We start from the raw sequence: 20,564 nt of genomic DNA, 5'->3' as shown, positions 1-20,564 counted from the left end.
CAAAATAGGGTATAATAGTACCTACTTAGCGTTGTTGTGGGGATTAAGGCATGCAAAGCTTTTAGCATAATACCTGGCTTATTATAATTGTTCAGTAATACATAGGTACTATTGTCACTGTTTTTATTACTAGATCTTCCCACAGCCCAGGAAATATCAATTCTGACCACTGTTTATGATTTGTTTATTGATTTGCTCATGTTTCTTGGTGGGTGTTAACCAGATGGTCTGGGGGTGCTCTTTGGCTGCTCTCAGACCCTTTCCACCCTCAGCCCAGTGAATGTGTGGTTGAAGGACTGGGGTGTTTATTGAAATACCTCCACTTCTGTCTGTCCATGACTAGATGGGTGTCTTAGTTCTTGCAGGCTGCTATAACAAAATGCCATAGGCTATGTAGCTTATGAACAACAGAAATTTATTCCTTACAGTTCTGGAGGTTAGAAGTCTGAGATCAGGGTGCCAGCATGGTCAGGTTCTGGTAGGATCTCTTCCAGGTTCAAAGCTGGTGACTTCCCCTGCTGTGTTCTCATGTGGTAGAAAGGAGGAAGGATCTCTCTGGGGTCTCTTTGATAGGACACTAATCCCATTCATGAGGGCTCTACACTCATGACCTAATCACTTCCCAAAGGCCCCACATTCAAATACCACCACCTTTGGGGATTAAGATTTCAACATATGAATCTTGGGGGAAAACAAACATTCAGAACAGTGTAATGGGGAAATGAGGGAGAGGAAAAGGAAACTTCCCTCCCTTTTTACTAGATAGGGCTCAGAAGTACTGCATTCCTGCATGAACCTAGAATATTATGCTAAGTGAAAACAAGTCAGAGAAAGACAAATACCATATGTTTTCATTTATTTTTGGAATCAAAAAAACAAACAAATGAACAAACAAAAACCCAGATAGACTCTTAAATACAGAGAACAAACTGGTGGTTGCCAGAGGGAGGTGGGTGGGGGAAAGGACAAAATAGATAAAGGGGATTAAGAAATATGAACTTCCATTGTAAAATAAATAAGCCACAGAGATGAAAAGTATAGCATAGGGAATATAGTCAATAATATTGTAATAAAGTTGTATGGTGACAGATGGTGACTACATTTATCTTAGTGAGCATTGAGTAATGTATAGAATTGTTGAATCATTATGTTGTACACATGAAATGAATATAACATTGTATGTTAATTATACTTCAATATAAAAATAAACATTAAAATTAAAAATAGCAACAAAAAGAAAGGCAAAGAGAGAAAAAAAAGAGGACATCAAGTCATTTGTAGTACTTCATCCTTCATTTAATTTCAGCTGTCTGATCCAAGGCTGGATTATCAATAAAACTGTACACGTAAATGGTGATGTGGTTTTGGAGTGGTGGGGTTCAGAGCCAACGGCCAAGAAAGAATTCTTGAGATGTTTTTAGTGCAAAAAGGTTTTATTATGGCATGGGGACAGGACCCATGGGCAGAAAGAGCTGCACTGGTATTGTGAGGAGTGACTGATTATATAAGATTTTCTATCCTATGGAGGGGAACGTGAGGTTAGGCTTCCAGGAAATTGAGTCTATAGGTTTCTGGAGATTGCTCTTTTCTTGTAAATCATTAGGACAGTTGCAAACTGATGGAGACTCATGTCCTACTTGATTGTGATCTCTATCAGTTAACCATTTGTTTTTCCTTTTCTTTGTTCTTGGGCAGCCAGGAGTGCCTGAGGAATGTCACACATATCTCACCTGGGGAGTAATATTCCATCAGAAAGGATGAATACTTACCATTTACATCGATGTGGATGGAACTGCAGGGTATTATACTGAGCAAAATAAGTCAATCAGAGAAAGACAATTATCATATGGTTTCACTCATATGTGTAATATAAGAAACAGCGCAGAGGATCATAGGGGAAGGTAGGGAAAACTAAATGGGAAGAAATCAGAGAGGGAGACAAACTATGAGAGACTCTTAACTATAGGAAACAAACTGAGGGTTGCTGGAGGGGAGGTGTGTGGGGAGATGGGGTAATTGGGTGATGGGCATTAAAGAGGGCACATGATAAAAAAAAAGAGGGCATATGATGCGATGAGCACTGGGTGATGAATTATTGAACTCTACATCTGAAACTAATGATGTACTATATGTTGGCTAATTGAAATAAAAAAAAAAACCTCACCTGGCAGGAGGGTTGTGGGGTGTTAGCTTGTACTTTGCCCTCAGCTTTCCTTTTGCTCACCCTCAGCTTTCCTTTTGCTCCCTCACTGATGGTATCAGCAAAGCAGTTTAAAAATTTGATCAAAATAAAAGAATTGAAGTGGTCATCATGGGAAAAATCTGAGCCATGTTGCTGTTTGATACTGTTTTTATTTGAATTACATATGAAGGTAGACATAGGAAACCATACTTTTTTTCAGTAATTATAAGTATTAAAGACCTTGAACTGATTTGAATATAGCTAAGGACCTAGAATTGAAAATGTCTCTGAGTTGGCACTCAGCCTTTATTTTTGACTTATACACTATTAGAATAGCCACCTTGACTTTATTTCTCAGATTAAATATAATAAATGAAAGGCATTGAGAAGTGAAGAAATTTCTAGGTGATTTCCTCTGACAACAGATGTGACAGCTGAGCTTAGGAGTGATGAGGGGATGGCAAAGCTATTAACAAAGGCAGAATTCAACAAGCACAGCAGTTTTGGACCATTTATGACAGGTGTTAAATTGCACCACCCACCTCTACAGTATCATAGAATAGCACAACATCAAAGAAAGGCTACATTTTATTGAGAATACTCAGTTTAATCACAGAAAAAAGTTCTATACATTATTCTTTTAATGGTAGAAATAACATTTAAAAATCATTTATAGGGTTGTGTTTTAGATTTTATGAAAAATAAACTTACATATAGTATCTTATTTAAGAAATCCAGATTAACATACATTAGAATAATATTGTCCATTTGGTGAGGAGAAGTAACCAAGGAAGGATTTCTGTAGAACACAGAAGACAAGACATACTTCGGGTTCCATCTCCAATCTGTGATGCTTGCTGTCTAGAAACCTGCCAGCACTGTCTACCCCCATCTGATGTTAAACCCAGTGAAGCAGGAGAGCTAGGTTCTTGCCTCAGAGTCAAAGAATGAATCTCCCAGACAGTAAAGTGATAGAGTTTTATTAAGCAAGGATACAGAAAGAGCTCTCATGAGTGACAGGGATCCGGACAGGGTTGCCAACATGGGTCTCCACTGACAGTCTTTTATTTAGAGCTGACCGAGGAGCTTGTGGTCTTAACATTCTTATGACGTCTTGGTTTGAGTAAGGACTGGTGATAACATCTTTAATGGCTTACTTCTTTTATAGGGTCTGGTTATTCTTTGTTGGTCATAGGTGACTGTCATTAAAAAAGACACCCCCCGCCAAAACCTAGGGCAGGGTGGTCTGGTTTGTTCCCTTATCGCTGGTTTCCTTACATCTCCACATTTTTGGGATTTCTGTGAGCCTGACCACGTAATTCCCTACCTATCTCTCCCAACCTAGCCCTGCCCTTACTCACCACTACCAGTCCAGCAGTCCTATTTGTGGCTGGCTTCTGCTCTTGGCAACTCAGGGAAAACTCTCTGGAGGGTCAAGTATTGCCTCTTCCAGAAAATGCAGCCCCTCTCAGTGGGTCCTGAGCAGCCCTGCTCTGTGGATTTAAGGAGCTTACTTCTTTCTTCTCTCTCATCACTCATCCCTTTAAGTTACTCTCCAACTTAGCAAGGACTTATGTTCAGAATTTGCTTCTTTTTTAAGCTTTATCTTTAGCTATTAAAATGGATGAACTTACCAATTTTATTTCTATATTGTCACTGGGAATGCCACTTTTCAATATCTGGCACCTTTCCTGTGGCTAACAGTAGGATGAAATTTCCCAGTGACTGCATCTGCCTCTTAGACTCATCTGTGGAAGGAGTTACCATGTTCTTCATCAGTCCATGGCTTCTTGAAGTGGTATTTTGGTTTTGGTTCCCCCCACAGTCCCAAATCATGGCAAACACACACACATGCACACACATTCTAATTATTCTACAAATTATATATTGGGACTTGGGGTCTCTTTTCTTTTACCCCTACATTCAGACAAATACACAAAGAATGGTTATACTTTCTTCAAATAGTCACAATTTTCCTCTGGCTTTTATTTATTTCCACATAGAAACCAAATGTATTAAATTTTTATTTACTCCTCTGAAATTTAATGCATGAGAGTTTTAGCCAGGAAATGATTTTAAGGCCAGTGAAATGCTACATGAGTTAAGAAGACTAACAGACAAGTTTCTTTTATTATTGGAAATGCAAAGCTGCTTAATTGACATTTATAATTTATACCCTACTTGTTTCTAAAAAGATTTGAGATGGGGTGCCTGGGTGGCTCAGTCTTTTGGGTGTCTGACTCTTGATCTCAGCTCAGGTTTTGATCTCAGAGTAATGAGTTCAAGCCCCATGCCCAGTGTGGAGCCCACTTAAAAAAAAAAAAGATTGAAAAAAAGATTTGAGATGGCATACAGTAAAACAAGCACACAGGAAGGAGGGAGGGAGAGCAGGGATTCTGTGTGGTAGGGCAAGATAGGCAAATTCAGTTGCAGTAATTTATTGGCACCTTTGGCTTGCTTACAAAGACATTGTAGTTTGTGCCCTGAGTACTTGTCCTGGCACTTTAACTTCTAGAAATTGATTACCACATCAAAAACTAATGATGTATTTATGGTGACTAACATAACATAATAAAATAAAATTAAAAAAAAATAGAAATTGATTACAATGACCTCCAGCTTGGAAAAGCAACCCCAACAAGAGGCTTGCTAGTTCTTCTATAGATATCTAGAAGAACAAGTTTTTACCTTAGCACAAAGCTCTCAGACTTGTATTGTTTTCTGAGTTTTGTATTCTGTCATTCTTTTTAATACATTATTCTATCTCTCTACTTATAAAAGTTGTACCTACAGCAAGATTCTTCACACAGGACTAAGTTATTACAAACACCAGTTAGTGGGATAATCCTCATGCACATTAAGGAAGGAAAAGGACAGTTGGAACGCATTAACATTTGCTGGTGTGTCATGTTATTCTGTCACTTGACAGCATTATCTCCATGGCTCTTAAAATCAGGGACCAATAATTCTACTGGTACCTGCTACAGAAGATCATCTTTTTAAATGCATCCCTGAGTTCTGGGCTCCGGAAGGCATATATAAAGGGGTCAATGACTGCATTGCACATGATCAACATGCCATTCACCTGGAAGAGGGACATGTAGCAGGCGCAGTAAGGGTTATTTGGGCAAAACGTCATTAACAGGACATGAAGGACAAAGGGGGCCCAACAGAAGATGAAGACCCCAAGCAGGATGGTCAGTGTGATGGCCCCTTTCATGTTGGCTCTGGGAAGGGTCAAGATCTTCCTGGCATGGGAACGGGCAAGCAAGAACATGTGCACATAAAGGCACAGGATAAAGACCAACATCAGAGGGAACAGCGATGTGAAGGTGATCACTGTGGGGATGTGATGAGAGAAGATCACCATGGTAATGGCACTGCCTATGCAGCCGGTCCAGGTGACCATTAGGACAACAGTGGCACGGCGCATGGTCACAATGCTGTGGTATTGCAGAGCATGGAAGATTGTGAGGTAGCGGTCAGCTGCTATCATGGACAGGCTGAAAATGGAGCCAAGGAGGGAGAGGATGAACAGCGAGTCGATAATATCATCTGCTGTGGTTTCAGAATTGCCACGAGGCTTGAGATAACCCATGTTTCTGAACATGATCAGGATATTTTCCAAGATCTTATATAGGCTGCCCAACATATCAGAAATGGCCAAGCTGCAAATGAAAAAGTACATGGGTGACTGGAGATTCTTATTCTTGATCACAGCCAGAAGGACCATCAGATTTTCCAAAACCCCGATAATGGATATTATAAAAAATACCTCTTCTGGCAAAACCACATGAGGACAGTCTGAATTATTTCTTGCTGTATCATTGATGTTTTCATATAGATTGATAATGTGCTTCATTTCTCCCACTAGTGGTTAAGACAAGGTTGTTACTTTGACTTGACAGAAAGCTTGATTGATCTTCAGAATATTTTCTTCTTTGTAGTACTTGCTGGAAGTCTGAGGTAAAAACCACCAGGCCACCTAAAGAATATATAGCAACATCAGTTGCAAAATAGTCTAAATAAAATAAAAACTAAGTCACATTATCTTTAAGAAAGCTCTATTGCTTCTATGAAATATGATGGTGTGGTATTTAAATAAAGCAGTTTACTGGACCCTCATTTTAACTTCTCTATATCTTTTGTGGAATTTTAAGCCCAGAGATAAAAATAAAGATTGTCCTTTGTCCTCTCCCCTTTCTACACCCCATCCTTCTTCTCATGAATCCAACTGTGTGTGAGATAGATTAAATGAGATAGATTAAAATGAAAAAAAGTAAAAGAAATGAAAGGCATGTGTAGAAACAAGAAACACACAACTACCCTTCTTTGATTTGGAGGTGGTGCCTAGATTCAATGAATTAATGAGATGTTTAGGTCCTTTCTATTTTACTGTTTGTCTTTCTGGATCACTGCTTATGGCATAATGGCAAGAGTATTGATGTACCATCCCCAAAATATGTGTTATTATTTCTGTTTCAAAGATAGAACTCATAAAAGTGGTATTTCTGGAGACTCCCAACAATTTCAAGGTGTTGGAGTTGAATTATGGCACCAGAAGATCCAGTTTCCCTCAAGCAGAAGGGGCTGAGTAGGTCATAACTGAACAACTCTGAGAAGTCTGCTTCTGGGATAGCTTGTGGAATTTTTACTGTTTTAGTTTCCAGATGGCTGGACACAGGCAGTTTTATGAAATGTGTCAAATTTGCCTTTGCTGAGGTGGTGGGTTTAAAGGTATGATCACAGATTTTTTTATACTTTTCCCTTCAAGAGATGGAGTTTAACTACCCTTCACTTGAGTGTGTGGAAAGCCAGTGGCCATGTTGTAAGGTGGTCCTGGAGAGAGTGAATCTGGAGTGTAACTTTCTTTTTTTTTTAAGATTTTATTTATTTATTTATCAAAGAGAGAGACAGACAGACAGCACAAGAAGGGAGAGGAGCAGCGAGAGAGAGTGAGAAGCAGACTCCCCACTGAGCAGGGAGCCTGATGCAGGGCTCCATGCCAGGACCCTGGGATCATGACCCGAGCCAAAGGCAGCCACTTAACCTACTGAGCCACCCAGGCGTCCCTAGGAATGTAGCTTTTGATCAAAAGTTCAAAAGGCACACATTACTATATTATAGTGAGGTTTCTCCTGGAAAGGAATTAATTTCATTACAAAGGACTGAGATCAGAGGTCAATTAAGGTGAAAGTTTATGGGTTAGGTAGGTCAATGTTAAGAAAGTAGTGAAGCGACAGGTGATAGCAACTGATAAGGTTCTACCTAGGCTAACCACCTTGTCCCTGTTTGCCTGGGACTGAGAAGCCAGTGTCCCTGGCATCTTCCTCAGCCCCAGGCAAACCAGGATGCTTAGTCACACTAATTCCACCTACTTAGGCCCTGGGAAGTACTGTATCCTGTCAGTGTGCACTCATGTGTCTACATCTGTTGGAGAGGGTGGGGCCAATGATGGTTAATGTTATGTGTCAACTTGATTGGGCCCCAGGTGGCCTATATTTGTCAAACATTATTCTGGGTATATCTGTGAAGTTGTTTTCAGGTGAAATTAACACTTGAATCAGTAGACTGATTAAAGCGAGTTGCCTTCCCCAACAGGCCTTATCTAATCTGTTGAAGGCCTGAATAGAACAAAAATCCTCCCATAAGTAAGGGGGAGCTCCTTCTGCCCGACTGCTAAGATGGGTCATTGGTCTTTTCCTGCCTCTGGACTCAAACAGAAACATCAGCTCTTCTTGGGTCTTGAGGCTGCAGGCTTCCTGACTGGAACTACACCATCAAGTGTCCTGGGTCTCCAGCTTGTGGACTGTAGATCTTGAAACTTCTCAGCCTCTATAATAGTGTGAGCCTAGGGGGTGTGGGTGGCCCAGTTGGTTAAGTGACTGCCTTCGGCTCAGGTCATGATCCTGGGGTCCCGGGATCGAGTCCCATATCGGGCTCCTTGCTCAGCGGGGGGTCTGCTTCTCCCTCTGACCCTCCCCCCTCTCATGTGCTCTCTCTCTCTCTCATTCTCTCTCTCAAATAAATAAATAAAATCTTTAAAAAAAATAGTGTGAGCCTATTTCTTGTAACTGATCTCTTTATCTATCTATCTATCATCTATCTATCTATATCTATCTATCTATCTATCATCACCACTTGTTATCTATCTATATCTATCATCATCTATCATCTATCATCTATCTATCATTTATCATCTATCTATCATCTGTCTATATCTATCATCTTCTGTTGGTTCTGCTTCTCTGGAGAACCAAGTAATGCAGGACCCAAGGTTGTGTCCAGCATGAACTGCCTATGGAGATGCTGTCTGGAAAGAGACTTCTGTCTTCTACCTGAGTGCATTAACTGTGATCAAACTTGGTATATATATTCATTTTTTTAAATTAAAGTATTGTTGACATACAATATTATATTAGTTCCAGGTGTACAGAATAGTGATTCAACATTTATATACATACAAGGCAATTACTACAATAAATCTAATTACAGTAACAGTTGTTATATGTTACTGACTATATTCCCTATGCTGTACATTGTATCCTTGTGTCTTATTTAGTTTATGAATGGAAGTTTGTACCTTGTAGTCCATTTTCCCTATTACCCCCCTTCCCCTCTGTCAGCCACCAGATTATTCTCTCTATCTGTTTTGTTTTGTCTGTTTTTTTAGATTCCATATGTAAGTGAAATCATACAGTATTTGTCTTTCTTTGTCTGATTTATTTCACTTAGCATAATGCCCCCTAGGCCCATCCATTTTGTCACAAATAGCAAGATTTCATTCTTTTTTTATGGCTGAGTAATATTCTATTCTCTCTCTCTCTCTTTCTGCTACATCTTTATCCATTCATCTATTGATGGGCACTTAGGTTGCTTTCATATCTTGGCTATTGCAAATAATGCTGCAATGAACGTAGGAGTACATGTATCTTTTCAAATTAGTGTTTTCATTTTCTTCAGATAAATACCAAGAGTGGAACTGCTGGATCATATGGTACTACTATTTTTAATTTTTTGAGGAAACACCATAATGTTTTCCCTAGTGGATGCACCATTTTGTATTCCCATCAACAGTTCAGGAGTGTTCTTTTTTCTTCACATCCTTGTTAACATTTGTTCTTTCTTTTTTTTTTTCACACTAGCCATTCTGTGGGGTGTGAGGTGATATTTCACCGTGGTTTTGATTTGCATTATCCTGATGATTAGTGATGTTGAGCAGTTTTTCATGTGTCATTTGATCATCTGTATGTCTTCTTTGGACAAAAGTCTATTCAGGTCCTCTGTCAAATTTTTAATTGGATTGTTTGCTTTTCATATTGAGTTATATGAGTTCTTTATATATTTTGGATATTAATGCCTATATCATTTGCAAATATCTTCTCCCATTCAGTAGGTTGCCTTTTCCTTTTGTTGATGGTTTCCTTTGCTGTGCAAAAGCCTTTTCTTTTGATGTAGTTCCATTTGTTTATTTTTGCTTTTTTGCCTAGCCTTAGAAGACAGATAAAAAAAAAATATTGTTTAGGCCAATATCCAAGAGCTTGCTGTCTAATTTTCTTCTGACAGTTTTATGGTTTCTATTCTTACATGTAAGTCTTTAATTTATTTTGAGTTTATTTTTGTAAATGGTATAAGAAAGTGGTCCAGTTTCATTCTTTTACATGTAGCTGTCCAGTATTCCCAATACCATTTATTAAAGAAACTTTCTTTTTCACACTGTATATTCTTGCCTCCTTTGTCAAAGATAAACTGATTCATATAAGTGTGGGTTTATTTCTGGGCTCTGTTCTGAGTTCCATTGATCTATGTGTCTTTTGTGTGTGTGTGTCTGTACCATAGTGTTTTTTTTAAAGATTTTTATTTATTTATTTATTTGACAGAGAGAGACACAGTGAGAGAGGGACACAAGCAGTGAGAGTGAGAGAGGGAGAAGCAGGCTTCCTATAGAGCATGGAGCCTGATGCGGGGCTCGATCCCAGGACCCTGGGATCATGACCTGAGCCGAAGGCAGATGCTTAATGACTGAGCCACCCAGGCGCCCCAGGACCATAGTGTTTTGATTACTATCATTTTGTAGTATAGTTTGAAATCAAAAAGTGTGATAACTCCAGCTTTGTGCTTTCTCAAGATTGCTTTGCCTATTTGGGTCTTTTTGTATTTCCATACAAACTTTAGGATTCTTTGTTCTAGTTCTGTGAAAATTGCCATTGGTATTTTGATAGGAATTGTGTTGAATCTGTAGATTGCTTTAGGTGGTATAGACATTTTAACAATATTAATTCTTCTAATTCATGAGCATGGTATATTTGGTATGTTCTTTCATCATGGTATATTCTTTTTTTTTTTCTTTTTTTCTTTTTTTTTTATTCTTATGTTAATCCCCATACATTACATCATTAGTTTTAGATAAAGTGTTCTATGATTCATTGTTTGTGCATAACACCCAGTGCTCCATGCAGAATGTGCCCTCCTCAATACCCACCACCAGGCTAACCCATCCTCCCACCCCCCTCCCCTCTAGAACCCTGTTTGTTTTTCAGAGTCCATTGTCTCTCATGGTTCGTCTACCCCTCCGATTTCTCCTGCTTCATTCTTCGCCTTCCGCTACCTTCTTCTTCTTCTTTTTTTTTCTTAACATATATTGCATTATTTGTTTCAGAGGTACAGATCTGAGATTCAACAGTTTTGCACAATTCACAGTGCTTACCAGAGCACATACACTCCCCAGTGTCTATCACCCAGTCACCCCATCCCTCCCACCCCACCCCCCACTCCAACAACACTCAGTTTGTTTCCTGCGATTAAGAATTCCTCATATCAGTGAGATCATATGATACATGTCTTTCTCTGTTTGACTTATTTCACTCAACATAATACCCTCAGTTCCATCCACGTCATTGCAAATGGCAAGATCTCATTCCTTTTGATGGCTGCATAATATTCCATTGTATATATATACCACCTCTTCTTTAGCCATTCATCTGTCCATGGACATCTTGGCTCTTTCCACAGTTTGGCTATTGTGGACATTGCTGCTATAAACATCGGGGTGCATGTACCCTTTTGGATCCCTACTTTTGTATCTTTGGGGTAAATACCCAGTAGTGCAATTGCTGGATCGTATGGTAGCTCTATTTTCAACTTTTTGAGGAACCTCCATACAGTTTTCCAAAGTGGCTGCACCAGCTTGCATTCCTACCAACAGTGTAGGAGGGTTCCCCTTTCTCCGCATCCCCGCCACCATCTGTCATTTCCTGACTTGTTAATTTTAGCCATTCTGACTGGAGTGAGGTGGTATCTCATTGAGGTTTTGATTTGGATTTCCCTGATGCTGAGCAATATTGAGCACTTTTTCATGTGTCTGTTGGCCATTTGGATGTCTTCTTTGGAGAAATGTCTGTTCATGTCTTCTGCCCATTTCTTGATTGGATTCTTTGTTCTTTGGGTGTTGAGTTTGATGAGTTCTTTATAGATTTTGGATACTAGCCCTTTATCTGATATGTCATTTGCAAATATCTTCTCCCATTCTGTCGGTTGTCTTTTGGTTTTGTTGACTGTTTCCTTTGCTTTGCAAAAGCTTTTTATCTTGATGAAGTCCCAATAGTTCATTTTTGCCCTATCTTCCCTTGCCTTTGGCGATGTTTCTAGGAAGAAGTTGCTGTGCCTGAGGTCAAAGAGGTTGCTGCCTGTGTTCTCCTTTAGGATTTTGATGGACTCCTATCTCACATTGAGGTCTTTCAACCATTTGGAGTCTATTTTTGTGTGTGGTGTAAGGAAATGGTCCAGTTTCATTCTTCTGCATGTGGCTATCCAATTTTCCCAAAACCAGTTGTTGAAGAGACTGTCTTTGTTCCTTTGGACATTCTTTCCTGCTTTGTCGAAGATGAGTTGACCATAGAGTTGAGAGTCCATTTCTGGGCTCTCTATTCTGTTCCATTGATCTATGTGTCTGTTTTTGTGCCAGTACCATGCTGTCTTGATGATGACAGCTTTGTAATAGAGCTGGAAGTCCGGAATTGTGATGCCGCCGGCTTTGCTTTTCTTTTTCAACATTCCTCTGGCTGTGCGGGGTCTTTTCTGGTTCCATACAAATTTTAGGATTATTTGTTCCATTTCTTTGAAAAAAGTGGATGGTAGTTTGATGGGGATTGCATTGAATGTGTAGATTGCTCTAGGTAGCATTGACATCTTCACAATGTTTGCTCTTCCAATCCATGAGCATGGAACATTTTTCCGTTTCTTTGTGTCTTCCTCGATTACTTTCATGAGTATTTTATAGTTTTCTGAGTACAGATCCTTTGTCTCTTTGGTTAGATTTATTCCTAGGTATCTTATGGTTTTGGGTGCAATTGTAAATGGGATTGACTCCTTCATTTCTCTTTCTTCTGTCTTGTTGTTGGTGTATAGGAATGCCACTGACTTCTGTGCATTGATTTTATATCCTGCCACTTTACTGAATTCCTGTATGAGTTCTAGCAGTTTTGGGGGGGAGTCTTTTGGGTTTTCCACATAAAGTATCATATCATCTGCAAAGAGTGAGAGTTTGACTTCTTCTTTGCTAGTTTGGATGCCTTTGATTTCTTTTTGTTGTCTGATTGCTGTGGCTAGGACTTCCAATACTATGTTGAATAGCAGTGGTGATAGTGGACATCCCTGCTGCGTTCCTGACCTTAGGGGAAAGCTCTCAGTTTTTCCCCATTGAGAATGATATCTGCTGTAGGTTTTTCATAGATGGTTTTTATGATATTGAGGTATGTACCCTCGATCCCTATACTCTGAAGACTTTTGATCAAGAAAGGATGCTGTACTTTGTCAAAAGCTTTTTCTGCATCTATTGAGAGGATCATATGATTCTTGTTCTTTCTTTTGTTAATGTATTGTATCACGTTGATTGATTTGCGGATGTTGAACCAACCTTGCAGCCCAGGGATAAATCCCACTTGGTCATGATGAATAATCCTTTTAATGTACTGTTGGATCCTATTGGCTAGTATTTTAGTGAGAATTTTTGCATCCATGTTCATCAGGGATATTGGTCTGTAATTCTCCTTTTTGATGGGGTCTTTGTCTGGTTTTGGGATCAAGGTAATGCTGCCCTCATAAAATGACTTTGGAAGTTTTTCTTCCATTTCTATTTTTGGAACAGTTTCAGAAGAATAGGTATTAATTCTTCTTGAAATGTTTGGTAGAATTCCCCTGGGAAGCCATCTGGCCCTGGGCTTTTGTTTTTTGGGAGATTTTTGATGACTGCTTCAATTTCCTTAGTGGTTATAGGTCTGTTCAGGTTTTCTATTTCATCCTGGTTCAGTTTTGGTAGTTGATACATCTATAGGAATGCCTCCATTTCTTCCAGGTTATCTAATTTGCTGGCATAGAGTTGCTCATAATATGGTCTTATAATTGTTTGTATTTCTTTGGTGTTGGTTGTGATCTCTCCTCTTTCATTCATGATTTCGTTGATTTGGGTCATTTCTCTTCTCTTTTTGATAAGTGTGGCCAGGGGTTTATCAATCTTGTTAATTCTTTCAAAGAACCAGCTCCTAGTTTCGTTGATCTGTTCTACTGTTCTTTTAGTTTCTATTTCATTGATTTCTGCTCTGATCTTTATGATTTCTCTTCTCCTGCTGGGTTTAGGCTTTATTTGCTGTTCTTTCTCCAGCTCCTTTAGGTGTAGGGTTAGGTTGTGTACTTGAGACCTTTCTTGTTTCTTGAGAAAGGCTTGTATTGCTATATACTTTCCTCTCAGGACTGCCTTTGCTGCATCCCAAAGATTTTGAATAGTTGTGTTTTCATTTTCATTGGTTTCCATGTATTTTTTTAATTCTTCTTTAATTTCCTGGTTGACCCATTCATTCTTCAGTAGGATGCTCTTTAGCCTCCATGTATTTGAGTTCTTTCCGACTTTCCTCTTGTGATTGAGTTCTAGTTTCAAAGCATTGTTGTCTGAAAATAGGCAGGGAATGATCCCAATCTTTTGGTACCGGTTGAGACCTGATTTATGACCTAGGATGTGATCGATTCTGGAGAATGTTCCATGGGCACTAGAGAAGAATGTGTATTCCGTTGCTTTGCGGTGGAATGTTCTGAATATGTCTGTGAAGTCCATTTGGTCCAGTGTGTCATTTAAAGTCTTTATTTCCTTGTTGATCTTTTGCTTAGACGATCTGTCCATTTTAGTGAGGGGGGTGTTAAAGTCCCCCACTATTATTGTATTGTTGTCTATGTGTTTCTTTGCTTTTGCTATTAATTGCCTGCTCCCATGTTAGGGGCATAGATATTTACAATTGTTAGATCTTCTTGTTGGATAGATCCTTTAAGTAGGATATAATGTCCTTCCTCATCTCTTATTACAGTTTTTGGTTTAAAATCTAATTTGTCTGATATAAGGATTGCCACCCCAGCTTTCTTTTGGTGTCCATTAGCATGTTAAATGGTTTTCCACCCCCTCACTTTCAATCTGGGGGTGTCTTTGGTTCTAAGATGTGTCTCTTACAGACAGCATATCAATGGGTCTTGTTTTTTAGTCCAGTCTGATAGCCTGTGTCTTTTGATTGGGGCATTTAGCCCATTTACATTCAGGGTGACTATTGAAAGATAGGAATTTAGTGCCATTGTATTGCCTGTAAGGTGACTGTTACCATATATTGTCTGTGTTCCTTTCTGGTCTATGTTGCTTTTAGGCTCTCTCTTTGCTTAGAGGACCCCTTTCAAGATTTCCTGTAGGGCTGGTTTTGTGTTTGCAAATTCCTTTAGTTTTTGTTTGTCCTGGAAGCTTTTTATGTCTCCTTCAATTTTCAATGACAGCCTAGCTGGATATAGTATTCTTGGCTGCATATTTTTCTCATTTAGTGCTCTGAATATATCCTGCCAGTCCTTTCTGGCCTGCCAGGTCTCTGTGGATAGGTCTGTTGCCAATCTAATGTTTCTGCCATTGTAGGTTACATATCTCTTCTCCCGAGCTGCTTTCAGGATTTTCTCTTTGTCTATGAGACTCATAAGTTTTACTATTAGGTGTCGGGGTGTTGACCTATTTTTATTGATTTTGAGAGGGGTTCTCTGTGCTTCCTGGATTTTCATGCCTGTTTCCTTCCCCAAATTAGGGAAGTTCTCTGCTATAATTTGCTCCATTATATCTTCTGCCCCCCTCTCTCTTTCTTCTTCTTCTGGGAATCCCAATTATTCTAATGTTGTTTCATCTTATGGTATTGCTTATCTCTCGAATTCTGCCCTCATGATCCAGTAGTTGTTTATCTCTCTTTTTCTCAGCTTCTTTATTTTCCATCATTTCATCTTCTATATTACTGATTCTCTTTTCTGCCTCATTTATCCTAGCAGTTAGCACCCCCATTTTTGATTGCACCTCATTAATAGCCTTTTTGATTTCTACGTGGTTGGATTTTAGTTCTTTTACCTTTCCAGAAAGGTTTTCTCTAATAACTTCCATATTTTTTTCAAGCCCAGCTAGTATCTTTAAAGTGATGATTCTGAACTCTAGATCTGACATCGTACTAATGTCCGTATTGAGTAGGTCCCTGGCAGTTGGTACTACCTCTTGTTCTTTTTGTTGAGGTGATTTTTTCCATCTTGTCATTTTGTGCAGAGGAGAATAGATGAATGAGAGAACAAAATGCTAGCCGAGTAACAACGTCCCCAGAAAATATACTCTAAACAAATCAGAAAAGACCTGAAGCAGTGGGAAAAGAAAGGGAAAGAGAGAAAAAAGAAAAAGAAAAAAAAGAAAAAGAGAAAGATAAAAACAAAAACAAACAAAACAAAACAACAACAACAAACAGAATGTGATCAAATATGATCAGGCTGGTATATAGATCAGTGCCATACACTAGATTTAGGGTGTATTTTGGTCTTTTAGAAGAAAGTGCCTCCCAAAATTTTAAAGAAAGAAAAACTTACATATGTACAAAAATAAGGGTTGATATGATGAAGGGATGGAATGAATATGAATATAAAGATGGAAATTATAAAGAATTTTATAAAAGGAATTGATAAGAAGTTGTTTGAAAAAAGAAAGGATTTAAAAAAAGAAAAAAAAAGGGAGAGGATGTGATCAGGCAGGGGAATAGAAAACACCATATACTAGAGATTTAGGGTATATTTTAATCTGTTAGAAGAAACGATCTCAAAATTTTAAAGAGAGAACAACTTATATATATAAGCCAAAAATACAGGTAACTACTATGAAGGGATATAATATGACTTTAAAAATGAAAAATAAAAATGTTTTCTTTTTTTAAAAAAGGGATTGATAAGATGTTGGTTGAAAAAGGGAAAAAGAAAAATTCAAAAAGAAAAAAAAGACAAAAAGACAGTTAAAAAAAAATTAACTTTGAAAGACTAAAGAATCATGGTAAAAAAGCCACGGGTTCTATGTGCATTATTCCCCTAGCGTTGGAGTTCTGCCGTTCTCATTGATCGGTAAACTTGGTCTTGGCTGGCTGATCTTCTGGGGAGGGGCCTGTTGCCGTGGTTTCCAAATGTCTCTGCTGGAGGCGGAATTGCCCCACCCTTGCCCCCTCCCGGCTAAGTAATCTGCTCTGGTTTGCTCTCTGGGGCTTTTTTCCCTGCGAGCTTTCCGTACAGCTTTGGAGGCGGAGAGTGAAAATGGCGGCCTCCCAATCTCTGCCCTGGAGAAGCCGAGAACTCGGGGCCCTGCTTCTCAGTGAGCCCCCAGGGAAAAGCTGTCAGTCACTCCCGTCTCCCCGGTCTCCGGCCGCACTCCGTGCTCACCCGGCCTGTGACTGAGCGTTTCTATCTCTGGCACCCGACACTGCATGGAGTCTCCAAACCCAGCAGATCCCTGTAGTGCGCTCCCGCGCGGCTCCTCCCGGGGGAGGAAGGTGAGTCTCCCCGGATCTGCCGCTTGTTGGGTCCCTGCTGGAGGAGCAGTGGCCCGACTGTGCCACGGATCACGGTTTATGGCCACCCCGAGCTGAGAGCCCGCGCCTGGGCTCCGCCTCTGCAGCCGGCTTCCCTGCTCCAATACCTGGGAGCGCTGCCACACTCAGGCACCCCCGGTCTTTCTGTGACCCCGAGGGTCCTGAGACCACACTGTCCTGGAGGGTTCCACCCCCCGCTTAGCCCCCAGAGTGACGTCCCTCCGCGGAGCAGACTTTTAAAAGTTCCGATTTTGTGCTCTGTGGTTCTATCACTTGCCAGAAGTGGCCGACGGAGGCCCCTCCCCCGCCGTCTATCCTCCCAAATATCGCCTCGGGTTCACTTCTCCACACGTCCTATCTTCCAGAAAGTGGTTGCTTTTCTGTTCAGAGAGTTGTTGCTATTCCTTTCTTCGATCTCCTGTTGGGTTTGTAGGTGTTCAGAATGGTTTGATCCCTATCCAGCTGAATTCCTGAGAGGAGATGAAATCCAGGTCTCCTATTCCTCCGCCATCTTGCTCCGCCCCCTCCACATCATGGTATATTCTTTTATCTATGTTTCATAGTTTTCAGAACATAGATCTTTCACCTCATTGATTAAATTTCTTCTGTATTTTTTTTTAAGATTTTATTTATTTTACAGAGAGAGACACAGAGTGAGAGGGAACACAAGCAGGGGGACTGGGAGAGGGAGAAGCAGGCTTCCCGCAGAGCAGGGAGCCTGATGCGGGGCTCAATCCCAGGACCCTGGGATCACGACCTGAGCCGAAGGTAGATGTCTAATGACTGAGCCACCCAGGCGCCCCCAGGTATTTTTTTTTATGCAATTGTGAATGACATTGTTTTCTTCATTTCTCTTTCTGATAGTTTATTAGTGTGTAGAAATACCACAGTTTTGTATATATTAATTTTGTATCCTGCAACATTACTGAATTAATTTATTAGTTCTAATATTTTTTGATGGAGTCTTTGGGGATGTATATATATAGGGATATATATATATATATATATATATCTCATCTGCAAATAGTGACAATTTTACTATTTTTTCAATTTGGATGCCTTTTATTTCTATTTCTTCTTTCATTTTTGTAACTAGTCTTCTCAATACTGTGTTCAATAAAAGTGGCAGGACTGGACATTCTTGTTTTGTGGTATCTGATCTTAGGGGAAAAGCTTTCAGCTTTTCACCACTGAATATGACATTAGCTGTGGGTTTGTGATACGGCATTCTCTTCTATATCCACTTTGTTGAAAGTTTTTAATCATAAAATGAATATTGAATTTGATAAGATGCTTTTTCTGCATCTATTGAGATGATCATATAATTTTTATTTTTATTTTTATTAATGTGGTATATCACTTTGGCTGATTTGTGGATGTTGAACCATTCTTGCATCCTTGGAATAAATCCCACTTGGTCATGGTGTATGATCCTTTTATTGTATAGTTGAAGTTGATTTGCTAATATTTTGTTAAGGATTTCTGTATCAATGTTCATCAGGGATATTGGCCTATAATTTTCTTTCTTTGTGATGTCTTCAGTTTTGGTATCAGGATAATACTGGCCCCATAGAAAGAGTTTGGAAGCATCCTTCCTTCTTCAATTTTTTGGAATAGTTTGAGAAGAATAGGTATTAATTCTTCTTTAAATGTTTGGTAGAATTCACCTATGAAGTTATTGGTAGTTTTTTTTAAATTACTGATTCAATTTCATTACTAGTTATCAGTCTGTTCAGTTTTTCTATCTCTTCTTGATCCAGTCTTGGAAGATTGCACATTTCTAGAAATATATCCATTTCTTCTAGGTTATCCAACTTGTTGGCATATAACTATTCACAATAGTCTCTTATGATCTTTAGTATTTTTGTGGTATCACTTGTAATGTCTCCTTTTTCATTTCTGGTTTTATTTGAGTCCTCTCTTTTTTCTTGATGAGTTTAGCTAAAGGTTTACCAATTTTGTTTATCTTTATTATTTCCTTTCTTCTACTAACATTGGGCTTTGTTTTTCTTTTTCTAATTTCTTTAGGTGTAAGGATAGACTGTTTATTTGAGATTTTTCTTGTTTCTTGAGATAGGTTTGTATCGCTATAAACTTTCCTCTTAGAACTGCTTTTGCTGCAGATTTTTGAACTGTTGTGTTTCCATTTTCATCTGCTTCAAGGTATTTTTTTATTTCCTTTTTGATTTTTTCATTGACACATTTGTTGTTAAGTAGCAGGTTGTTTAACCTTCACATGTTTGTTTTCTTCTTGTAATTGATTTCTAGTTTCATACCATTGTGGTCAGAAAAGATGCTTGATATGATTTCAATCTTAAATTGAATCTTAGTAGCCTAACATGAGGTCTACTCTGGAGAATGTTCTATGTGCACTTGAAAAGAATATTGATTGCACCTGGTCTAATGGGTTGTTTAAGGCCAGTGTTTCCTTATTGATTTTTTTGTCTGGATGATTTATCTATTGATGTAAGTGGGTTGTTAAAGTCACCTATTATTATTGTACTGTTGTCAGTTTCTCCCTTTATGTCTGTTAATATTTGCTTTATTTATTTAGATGTCCCTATGTTGAGTGCATAGACATTTACAAGTGTTATATCTTCTTGTTGGATTGATCCCTTTATTGTAATGTAAAACTCTTCTTTGTCTCTTGTTACACTCTTTGGTTTAAACTCTATTTAGTCTGATATAAGTATTGCTATCCCAGCTTTCTTTCTGTTTCAGTTTGCATGGAATATATTTTCCATCCCTACACTTTCAGTCTCTGTGTGTCTTTAGATCTGAAGTGAGTCTCCTCTATGTAGTGAGCATAGATATTGTTTTGTTTATCCATTCAGTCACCCTATGTGTTTTGACTGGAACATTTAGTCTATATACATTTACTCCATCAAGATAAAAAACTTCTGCATGGCAAAGGATACAGTCAACAAAACTAAAAGGCAACCTACGGAATGGGAGAAGATATTTGCAAATGACATAACAGATAAAGGGTTGGCATCCAAGATCTATAAAGAACTTCTCAAACTCAACACCCAAAAAACAAAAAATCCAGTCAAGAAATGGGCAAAAGGCATGAAAAGACACTTCTCCAAATAATACATACAAATGTTTTTTTTTTTTTAATTCTGTCTCATGCTTCTACTGTATTTTTTTTTACTACTTATCATTTCAACCAGAAGGTTTTTTTAAAATTTTTATTATTATGTTAATCACCATACATTACATCATTAGTTTTAGATGTAGTGTTCCATGATTCATTGTTTGTGCATAACATGCAGTGCTCCATGCAGAACATGCCCTCTTTAATACCCATCACCAGGCTAACCATTCCTCCCATTCCCCCTCACCTCTAGAACCCTCAGTTTGTTTTTCAGAGTCCACTGTCTCTCATGGTTCGCTCCCCCTCCGATTTTCCCCCATTCATTTCTCCCCTCCTGCTATCTTCTTCTTCTTTTTTTTTTTTTTAAACATATATTGCATTATTTGTTTCA

The 20,564-nt window shown here is 38.9% G+C and overlaps 1 protein-coding gene across 1 annotated transcript; it reads right to left on the bottom strand.

The window, feature by feature from the left end:
• Positions 1–5,150: 5,150 nt before the first annotated feature.
• On the bottom strand, positions 5,151–6,044 carry MC2R (melanocortin 2 receptor). Its single transcript, XM_045886401.1, has one exon. It carries the CDS (start codon positions 6,042–6,044, stop codon positions 5,151–5,153), a length of 894 nt encoding a protein of 297 aa, XP_045742357.1.
• Between the last annotated feature and the right edge of the window lie 14,520 nt (positions 6,045–20,564).

This window comes from Mirounga angustirostris, unplaced genomic scaffold, assembly GCF_029215605.1.
Source record: "Mirounga angustirostris isolate CCGP_5_RB_7025 unplaced genomic scaffold, mMirAng1.0.hap1 SCAF_14, whole genome shotgun sequence".
Lineage (NCBI taxonomy): Eukaryota > Metazoa > Chordata > Mammalia > Carnivora > Phocidae > Mirounga > Mirounga angustirostris.
Note: the sequence above shows the minus strand (reverse complement) of the source record. Positions and strands in the feature narration are given on the sequence as shown.

Excerpts from the sequence above, each read along its gene's own strand:
- MC2R (XM_045886401.1), bottom strand. The coding sequence starts at position 6,044 with ATGAAGCACATTATCAATCTATATGAAAACATCAATGATACAGCAAGA.